Genomic DNA, 11,185 nt, shown 5'->3' with positions numbered 1-11,185 from the left:
GTTTTCTTTCCTTTATCCTCTCTCTCTCCTCTGCCGCCCCTTGGGCCGCTTCTTGCCTTCCCGTTTCCGGGTCCTCTTGTTTTCCTTTGCTTCTTACTCCTGCTCCCTTTCCCTCTTCGGTTTGCCTCCTTTCTCCGGCTCCCTTCCGGTTTTTTCTCCGTACTGTTTGACTCTCGCAGGCCATCATTATCGGCTACCTCACGGTTCCTTTGGAGCCTGCCTTCCACCCGGAATCCTTACGACAGACCTCTGCTGTTGCTGTTCTACCGCTGGGGTTTTTTGTGCCGGCTGGCTTTTTCCCCAGTTTGTCCCTCTCGGAAGAGGGGCCGCAGGTAGTGCTATTCACAGCAGTACACTGTGGCTTCCTTTCGTGAGAAAGACACTTTCTCAGAAAAAAAAAGAAAGGAGAAAGAAGTAGAAGGATTATTGTGCTAGAAGACCACAAATATCATCCATTCAAGACCAATCTTCAGGTGAGGAGGAGGAAAGGGGAGAAAGGTTAAGGGTGGAGATTGAACATTCTCAGAGGGCTGACACTTGCGCGGATACGCACGGGTGATGAATGGAAAACAGTGTTTTGAACATGGTATGGCCTTTACGAATACTTGGTCATGCCGTTTGGGTTGTGCAAAGCACCAGAGACGTTTCAGGGGTTCATGAATGATATCTTCAGCGACATCCTGGACACATTTGTTATCGTTTATTTAGACGATATATTGGTGTTCTCTCCCTCTTTACAAGAAAATGTGGTTCACGTATGGCAGGTGCTCTCAAGACTTCGTACTCATGCTCTGCATGCTAAACTCGAGAAGTATCTGTTTCATGTGAACAGTGTGGACTTCCTGGGTTTCCATATTCTGTAAAAGAACTCCAGTCGTTTCTTGGCTTCGCCAACTTCTACAGACGATTTATTTCTGGTTTTTCTTCCATAGTAACTCCCCTCACTGCTCTCACCAGCCTACAGGTATAATTTCTATGGACAGCAGTACAACAAGAAGCCTTTGAAACCTTGAAAGCCGCCTTCACCTCAGCACCTGTCCTTCAAACCCCAAACCCCGATCTCCCGTTCATAGTGGAGGCAGATGCCTCCTCTTACGCTCTGGGGGCAGTCTTGTCCCAAACCTGTCCAGTCACCGGACGCCTGCATCTCGTAGCATTCCACTCACATAAATTTAATACGGCAGAAACCCATTATACAGTGACAGAAAAGGAGTTTCTGGCCATCAAGGAAGCATTTCAGACCTGGAGACATCATCTCTTGGGAGCCAGTCACCAGACTATAGTATACACTGATTATTGGAAACCTTCAAGACATGGCTTCATTGAAGTGTGCTAACAGTAGACAAGTATGATGGCATTTGTTCTTCTCGGCATATGACTTAATTGTTAAGCACCGAGCCGGTGGCTCACACGGGAAAGCCGATGCTCTTTCCCTTTCCCCTGGGGGGGTTTCGCTCCCTATATACCCTGAAACACTCTTAGACAAGAAACACCTAATCTGTCTTTGCACTCCACCACCTGATTTACTCCATAAAATCTGTCAGTGGGCGGCGCTGCATCCCGAACAGGTATTAGAGTGGGATTTGGTTTTGCGGGAAGGTCTGCCATATTACCAAGAGAAACTGTTCTTGCCCACTCCGGACACACACAGTCAAGCCGTAGGGTGGTCTCATGATGCCCCTATTAATGGTCACCCAGGGCAAAAACACAATCTTGGCTTACTGCAGCATTGGTGTTGGTGGCCTGCAATGCGGAGAGACCGCAACACTTATGTGAATACTTGCTCCATTTGTGCTCAATGTAAAAACAGAAAGAGACGCCTCTAGGTCTACTTCAACCATTGCCTGTTCCACCTAGACATTGGCATACGCTTACCATGGACTTTGTTACAGATTTTCCCAGGGTAAGGGCTTTGACCAAATCTGGGTGGTAGTAGATTCATTCACGAAGATGGCCCGTTTGGTCCCTTGTTTTCCGGTGTGCCCACAGCCCCCAAACTGGCTGTGTTATTCTTTCGGGAGATCTTTCGTTTTTTTGGGTTACCCACAGTCCTTGTTTCAGATCGTGGGTCTCAATTCACATCAAAGTTCTGGAGGTCCCTCACTAAATTACTGGGCATAGATGCAAGGTTTTCTTCCCCTTATCATCCAGAGACAGATGGGCAAACAGAACGGGTCAATCAAGTGATGGAACAATATCTACGATGCCTATCCCTTCAGAATCAGCAATCTTGGTACCAGTTGTTGCATCTGGCTGAATTTGCCTACAACAACGCTCCCCACTCCTCCACAGGTTTTTCACCTTTTTATTCCCTGTATGGCCAACATCCCTGCACTCTTCCCATTCCTGACCTTTCTGTGTCGCAGACCCCTGCTGCCACAGAGTGTATCAGAGATTATCCTTGATGCTCAAATGCTTACTCATCTCTGTGAAGCACAGGAGACCATGCTAGTCGCAGCCAACAAGAAACGCCATCCCCTTCCTATGCGATAGGTGACAGAGTATGGTTGTCCACCAGGCATCTCCGGTTGCCTGGTTCTCGCAAACTGCTACCCCGATTTGTGGGGCCGTATAAGATCACATAGATTGTCAATCCAGTGGCATTTCGGTTATCCCTTCCTTCCTCGTGGCACATCTACTCTGTCTTTCACTCTTCTCTCCTCAAACCATGCCCCCTGTCTACTAAACTGGTTCTACCCCCTTCTCCCGTTATACAGGACGGATCCTGTGAGTATGAGGGTAATTCTATCGTGGGCTCCCGTGTTTCTAGGGGTCAGTTGTATTACTTGGTCGACTGGTTGGGGTACGGTCCTGAGGAGAGGTCATGGGAGCGTGCTTCTGATGTCAATGCCCCTCTTCTGGTGTCTGGCTTTCAGCAGGACTACCCGTCCAGCCCACGGGGTCGTGGGCGCTTGGGAGGGGGTTCTGTCATGCACGTCCCATCTCAGTCACTAGCACGATCAACAATGACCCACGATTCACACACCTCTTTCAGGAGTAGACATACTGTTATGCCGCAGCACCGTCAACAAAGAAGAACATCTTTGTATTACAAATGGCAATTACCTTGGCGTATGTATTGCCATACGAGGAAACGCATTTCCTTTTCTATGCGATCTCGGAGGAGGAGGGATCGACGGTCACAGCAATCACGTGACCCAGTTTCTACAGCAACGCATAATCACATTACTGCAACGCCTCCTGACACATGATGTACACGTCCGGAAACACGTGATCCGGGTTTCGATAGGAAAATGTTTAAAACTATGGTTCTTCCGCTACACAGTGCTTCTCGGCTGTTTGACTCGGCGGTTTGGTCGTTACATGTTTTCTAGCCTCGGATTATAGAATACTTGACCTCAGACTTCATTTTTTTTATTCCTCTGTCTTCTCCTTCTCTGCACTTCGCCTCAGATCTGCAGCCTTCTACTGGTTTTGACCACAGACTTGTAACACGGATGGTTTTGGATTTGCCTTGTTGTTTGAGGCATACAGACTTCACTTCTTCACCAAGCTCATGTTTCTTCCGAACTTTTGGTGAAAACTCACGTCTCTTGCCTGAACTCTGTTCTGCTACAGCATGTGCTTCCAGCAAGCCCTTCATTGACTGACCACCCTTCCGGTTGATTATCCATTCACTTGCTGCTTGGGCTCACTGAGGGAACAGGTTTACTCCTGAAACACACCACCCGCATCTCCTCCCATTTAACATTCCTGCAGAACACATCTTGGTAGGTGCCTTTAAACTTTTGACCTAGTTTGTTGGCTTTGCTCAAATTCTGTTATGTATTCACTTAACCTCCTAATTCCTTTACAGCAGCCACTTGGAGGATCCGGGTTCCTGTTCCTGCTACCTGTGGCCCTAATCTCCGAACAGCAAGTAATTTATACCTTGCTGTTGGTTGTTTAGGGACGGAGGTATACATACTCCACACAAGCACCAAGTTCTGATATCAGTTTATCTATTTTCATATCCCACTCCCCTTTTCTCTAATCTCTCATTTGTTCTCCAAATTGTACTCTTATATTTGCGTGCTTATGTCTGTCTATCTTTATTTGTGTCTCTTCTCAGAGTTTTTAAATTATTTTCTCTTGTCATTCTTTTCACATCTGATGCAATAACTGTCATAAGTTTTCTGTTCATATCTCATATCTGTTACCTTATCTTATTTTTGCTCACTTTCTGTTAATGTTTCAATATGTCTTCTCTGTTTCTCTCTATCACTTGGTCTAAATCACTAAGGCAGTTTATAATGTCATCTGTTTTTACACTCTAATTCATACAGTTTTTTGCATTATTTTCTTTGCTATATCTGTTTGTCCAAGGATGTATTTATAACTTTTTATTATTTGTCCCCTATATACTGCTTATATTCTCTTTGTCTCATAACAGTGCCCTTCCATCCTCCTTGCCCTCTCTACCTCCATCACTCACTCCCTCTCATGTCTCTCTCCCTCCTCTTCATCTCATACTGCCTCTTTCTCTGCCCTATCCCTCACCTCATCTCCCCTGCTGCATCCCTAACACTCCCTCCCACGCTCTATCTCCTTCCCCCCATTTCTATCACTCCCCACTCTCTACCTCCTTTCCATTCCTTTCACTTCCTCTCCCCATCTACATCTCTCTCTCGCTCTCTCTCTCTCTCTCCCTCTCTGTCTCAAGTGATGTGTCTGACTGTATGTCTAAGACTTGATGGTTCTAGAGCCACAAGTCTGTTACCTAAATGTGCATGTCTTACTCTACTGTTTGGTCTATCTCTTGCCCTTGCCATCTCCACCCTGTTCACTCGCACTCACTATTCCTTCCTCTCCCCCCAAACTACCCCTGTCCTTCTCTCTGCCTCATGGGATGCAAATCCATCTTTTTTCAACAATGTACCTATATCAAATACAATTGCATTCATACATTTGTATTTCCAACACTATCAATTTCTCAATGTTACTTATTAGTTTACCACTTTTTGTTAATTACATTTTGTGTGTATCAGGTTTAAAAACAATGGGAACGATTTTTCAATGGGAAAACTTTTGATAAACACCAAGCATTCTACCTCTGATCGCAAAAAATAACAGAACAATCGTCCATGCCTGTATCTAATCTTGCTTATTTGAATACAGACTTATTGTTTATCATTATCCTCAACCCAAATAATATAATTATAAAAATAAATAAAAATCGTATCATTGGATGAATAATTGTGTTAGTAATTAACTTTGCGTATTATGAGGAAAGCAAACATTTTTCATGTTATTCATGTTTCTTTGTTAAAGCCCAGTCTGAAAATGTTACAAACTAAGAAATGAAAGCAATTTTGTCCTTGGTCGGTGGCTTTGTGAAACTGTGTTCACGCTATATTCTGACCCTCGGATTGTAGGGAGTACACATTCCGATGATAGCATATAATAATGAAAGTAACCAAAAATCACAAAGACTCGTATATAATTATCATTTCATACTTGCTAGAGAAAAAAAAATCAACATTACTGTTCCATAATGAACGTACAGGTTTATGTACAAAAAATGTTATGTATTTTTAATCCAACAGTGGTAATATTAAGTTTGACGTAAAATATAAACGCTGAATAATAGTTAGATGGTGGACATGTATTGGCATACTAATGGGAATAAACAGTTACTTTCTATCAACAGTATCTTATGTAAAAATATTTTTAATATATTCGGCAACAATCGCCAAACACACAACCGAGAAACGCGTGCAGAACTGGCACGGTGCCCAATTAACCAAAGCCTTTTAAAATGGCAACACAATCACATTGAAAAACACTCTGTGAATCATGCACATTATGTCTATGCAGATTCTATGAGAAATCATGTGTACTCTAAATGTGTGAAATAATATTTTGTTTCTTGCAAATGGCAAATACTATAATAATGTTGTCTTGATCCCTAGTGACGTAAGAAAAATATGCGTTTGCTATGGAAGACGCATTCCCTTTGATGACATCTATTCACAGCACTGGAGAATCACCATTAGCAATGGATCAATAGTTAAATTGATATGGTATGTTCACACCACTCACGTTAGGACATTTGTGATAGCCGTGATAAGAACTAACATGACAGTGGTACCAATATGAACAGAAATGAAAAGTAGAGGATTTTAACAGATGAACAAACCTTTCTTTTTTAATACCAAAGGGAATGCCATGAGCTTCGTGATAACCTGAGTTGAAGTCGACTAAATACACTGAAGTTTCCCCAAATATGTATTTTGATGTGATACAATGGAACTTTTTCATTTCAAATTCAAAAAGTCAGAATAAAACACAGAACAATAAATATTACAAGAAAATGTTTTTGGGAAAGTATCTAAAAAAAAAAATCAAAAATGGTAAAATATATTGTGTTTACGATTCAGAAAGTGATATTTTCTCAGAACATTCTTCCTATAGATGGATGATCTGTTTTTTCAGTGGTTATGCCTGTAAACTGTTTGAATGGTTCGGATCAATGTTTTGAAAAATGTTAGTTTTAATACAAGACATACCAATATACTAAATACTAGACTCCTTGCAGTTATTAAAAAGTGAAAAGTGTTAAGTTGCTTTTGTGTAAAGTAAATAAACAAAATAAGTGTGAGTACATTGAATGAGTGCCTTCCTTGTTTTGCGCGTATAAATGCGATTTCGTAGATGCTGACAGTAAACGTTTGGCTACACCAACGTCCTGACAAGGGGCGTAGCACAGCGGTTTGACATGCTGATGTCAAATAGAGGATCAAGGGATATGATTTATTGCTGTAAGGGTAGTTGAGCTTAGGGCAATTAATAAACTGATTAGAGTTCATCACAAGATGGCAGTTTCGGTCCTGTGAGGTTCGCATGTGTAAATGTCTGGATGCCTACGGTAAGATGCATTGAAAGAAAAAATGTAATTGCTTGATGTATGCTCAGAAATACATGTCTTGTCAAATAAAACGCCTGAGAGAACTTCTCCTTTAATGGTATCACCACATAACTAAATCAAGCAATGAGTGACCACAACATTGCTGATGCAAACCTCTGACCCGCCCATCCCGGAATCAATAACAGATAGTGAAGGGCAAACGTATTCAGAGGGTACCACGTGGCCACCTTCTCAGATCTCCATCAAAGATTCTCTGGGGGTAGATCTCTGTCTTCGGCTGGGGCTTCCCTTTGGAACAGCCTTCCTGCCACCTTGAAACTTGAGGAAAACCATCTCCGCTTCCGGCTCAAGACCTTCCTCTTCGCTTCTGCCTTTTCCCCTCTTCTCCCCTGCTCACCTGTTTACTCACTCGGCACTGTGCACTGGGCCACTCTCTCTTCTTCGGGCCCAGGTACCTGCACACCCTGCCTCTTTCCTATACTGCCTCCGGGCCACCCCTTGCACTGGGGTCTGTTTCTGTAGCTGTAAAGCCCCTCCACCCACTTTTCTTCTTCTGCACTTATCAGATACACCCGATCTGACTAACCTAGCACTTTTCCATTTGCTAGCTGCACTACCACTGCTTATCACCTTTATTTATTTTTACTTTTTACTATTTATTCCCTCCTCTGCTCCACGCTTCCCCCTTTTCCCTTTCCCATGCACTTGCATGCTCTAAAAGTCACTGGGCCTAGTAAGATCGTTGTTTTTGTTCTCTCCCCTGTTGCCCTGCCTTCCCGGTCGCGCTCTGAAACACTTGTGTATGAGTGTGATATAAATAAAATATAATTTCATTTCCATTATCCTCTGCCTAAGAGGTTGCCACTCTGTGGTAGAAAGACCAACACCCTTCCCAGGATGCAGGGAATCTGTAATAGCATAGGCTGAAGAAATTATTTTCTTAATCCACCTACTGATGGAAAGAGAAGCACTGTGACCAGTGTTTGTCATATGCATGGAGTGTAGATGGTTTTTTAGAAATCTGGACAGCCAAAAGGATGGGCAATGAAAGACCTTGCTTTTAGGCCCTCCATTTCAAGGCCCAGACCACCGCCTAGCTGCCACCCTGTAGAACTGTACCCCTCCTCTGTGCCCCGCTGTATCCTAACCCCTGCTGTAGATCTGTTCTGTTGTTACCTCTGAAAAGCGCTTGTTATGCATCTGTACTCTTGTATACCTTTAAAGTACTCTGTTGTGTATCTGTATTGTTGTATACCACTGTAAAACGCTCTGTTGTAGTTGTCATTTATATACTGCCTTTGCCATTTTTGTATGGCCTGAATGTGCTTTGTGGTACCAACGCCCTCGGGGACCAAGGACCTGGTATGGGAAAAATTCTAAGAAAGGCTTAAAGTGCATGTGTGCATTTGCCCAAGATTGGGAATTAGGTGGGATGGCTAGGCTCCAGTAAGCAACCCAATATGTCAGGCATGTGGGGGTAATGGCAGAGCGCTAGTGCATGAGAAACGAGGTGTGCCCAGCTAGACCTAAAATGGTCGTAGGTTGTCACTGTATTCTAATGGCAGATGTGTTGAGGCAAGTCTGGTGTAAGGGCGAAGTCGTTAGGTGTCCAGCTACACCCAATTTTCCATAGTCGTAGCTGCATTCTAAAGTGTGTGGATGGATAGCCGTGCCTGTGGTAGATGTCCACCCAAGTGGTGCAGTTATAAATACGTTAAGCTCAGACGGAAGCTTATCTTTCATCTCGCTGTGTGAGGCGGTCATTAATTTTGCTTCTCAAAGCTATGTCCGCGCTCAATAATTGCCATAATAATAAAAGATGGGTGATACTCGCCAAAAGCGTATGACTTGGGAAGTATGTATTTCGCAAGGCCATGGAACCAAGTCTGGCGAGCTTGCCTAGTTGGGGCATACCTAAAGGAGTTCCACAGACATCCATCCAAGCTTGGAGTCCACGAATCTGCCCACTTACTGTGGCAAGTCAAGGGCCTCCCTGCTCTTGCACCCCCTAAGGCCAGCAAAGGCGACAGAAACAGTTTACATGAAGGATACAGCAGCAAAATCCAGCAGGTCACTGTGTCTGCCTCAAAAAGACTCTAATAGAGCCAACGTAACAGGAGGTTTGTGAGCAATGGTGACAATTGTATATCCTCCTTGAGGGGAGACTACAATTTGAGTTGTGGAAGTATTGTCACTAAAGTGCCTGGTTTAAAGGCCGATGTCCTTCAGATAGTAAGTACTGGGACGAGGAAGAAGGGGCGTGGGTAATGCATCTAAAGATCAGCATTACTTTTAGACATTGTCCCCAAAGTGTGAAGCTTTATGAACCCCTCCCATTTCTAATGGCACCCCTTCCCACCTCGTAAGGGCCAACCAGCCCAATTGCCAATACATAGCTGTGCCTGCAGCGATCGAGCACTGTGTTCAATTACAAAAGACCAACGGTAGTACAAGTGTCCTTCTGTGTGGTGGTTACGAAATGGGCTTTATGGCACGAGAAGCCAATCGGGAAAAAGCTTGAGAAAGGGGGGTTTAACAAAATAGGTCGGATAAGGGTTCGAATCCCCGTAGGCATAACTTTAAAAAAAAACAGTGTCCTTCTCCCACCTTCCAGAAACAAATCAAACGGACAAAGTAAGGGAAGCTCCCACTTCCAAACACTTGTTTTGTTTTCGCTCGATAAAGGTGTGTGATGGGCTGACGTATGACGTTATTTATAACTATAAAACGTAACGTTCAAAGTCACGTGATTAGCAGGGATTTTCTTTTTATAAGGGTCCTTTTCTCGGATAAGAACTAGACACGACCCTTCCCTTCCGCCCAGTAATTCATACTCCCGCCCACAGTCCCCGCCCTGGGCCTGGGCTGGAATGCAACAGTGGAGCAGGCGGCTGAAGGAAGAATCCCATGTACGAGCTGCACTCGTTCACTGCACTGATTCTCATCTCACGAATAAGACCAATACATTCTTTAATTTCATGATCAGTGCCTACACTGGATGCTCTGCTCTGTATGAATAAGATCAGGGACCGCCTGCGCCGCGTGAATTGGACTTGCATTGTACGGTTACTACCTGCCCATCACTATTTGGCTGGCCTTCGCGTTATTGCTTGACCAGGACGATTGCGAGACCAGCATTTAAAGTGCGTTAGTACTAGAAGGTGCCTTGCACTTCCTCTCCTAGATCTGCCCTGCATTTCAAAATAAAGACTTGCACAATGTGAATGGAAGCTTTTCTGCATTGCTTGACGAGAACGTGCATTGGAATACGCTTCACAGGAGCTGTGCTGTGAAGTTTACACCTATACTGGAAGACTAATACCTTTTTTTTTTAGACAACGTCCTGACATCGGGTGCAAGAACTACTAGCAAGACCAAGTCACACTCTACTCAAAAAGACTACCCTGCAGGTACAGGAAGCTGTTTGCTACGAGGAAGTGCATCGAAACATCTGTGATATACATAGCCCAGGGAAAGAGGACACGTGCTGGTGATCGTCACACTGCTGTCCCAGTGGAGAAGGCTATCTCTTCTGTTGAATGGTTCTTGATTGACCCTTGAACTGACTGTCACTGTATCCAAAAATGCCAAAGAATAAGCCTGGACCAATCCAACTGAACCCAACTCCCGACGGTTCCAATATCAATGGCGGAACCACCGCAGAGTAAGTGGAGGGGTGTACCTCTGATGGGAGGTGCTGAGGGACTGGTGGAGGGATGAAATGAAGGAGTGCTTCAAAAGTGGTTTAAGGGATGGGTGTAGGGATAGTATGGATTAAAGGTGGTATGAGTGCAAGAATGGGTGATGGGATGATGGATTAGGGGGGATCAATAGGTGGGTTACAGACAGTACGAACAGAATTATTATTTGGAGTATGGCTAAAGGTTTATCTGATGCATCAGGGATTTAAGATTAGTTAATGGTTATGTTTGAGGTGGGTTTATTGTATGTTTAGCATGGGTTATAGGTATGATCAGAAGAAACTTGGCTCAGATGAGCATGTTGCTATGCTTGTGATGGGCTTACATGCAGTACTGTCCCTTGACTTGATTCGAGGGGGTGACATTTCCCATGAAATGCGCGAGAGATCCTGAACCAACTAAGGGAGGATCTGAGGGCAGAGGGCATTCTTTTTTTTAAATACGTTTTCTTTTTAATAATGGGTTGACAGTGCTTTTTACTACTGACCTGTGAAAAATTGGCAGTTTAAAGTTGTTTTTTAGAGTAACACATGAAACAATCAAACAGTGCACAGGAGCATTTTGTAAAGTCCTTCCCCGTTGCCTTTGCCCACAATATATTGCAGTGTGAATAACA

The 11,185-nt window shown here is 43.9% G+C and overlaps 1 protein-coding gene across 1 annotated transcript in view; it reads left to right on the top strand.

Moving 5' to 3' along the window:
- Positions 1 to 9,712: 9,712 nt before the first annotated feature.
- Positions 9,713 to 11,185, top strand: part of MAP2K1 (mitogen-activated protein kinase kinase 1) — a 369,367-nt gene continuing 367,894 nt past the window's right edge. The window contains exon 1 of the mRNA XM_069625019.1: positions 9,713 to 10,532. Coding sequence (XP_069481120.1) covers positions 10,453 to 10,532 — 80 coding nt within the window. The 5' untranslated portion in view covers positions 9,713 to 10,452. The remainder of the gene's footprint in view (positions 10,533 to 11,185) is intronic.

Source organism: Ambystoma mexicanum, chromosome 11 (assembly GCF_040938575.1).
Source record: "Ambystoma mexicanum isolate Mex_15411 chromosome 11, UKY_AmexF1_1, whole genome shotgun sequence".
Classification (NCBI taxonomy): Eukaryota; Metazoa; Chordata; class Amphibia; order Caudata; family Ambystomatidae; genus Ambystoma; species Ambystoma mexicanum.
This window is presented reverse-complemented; position numbering and strand designations above follow the sequence as displayed.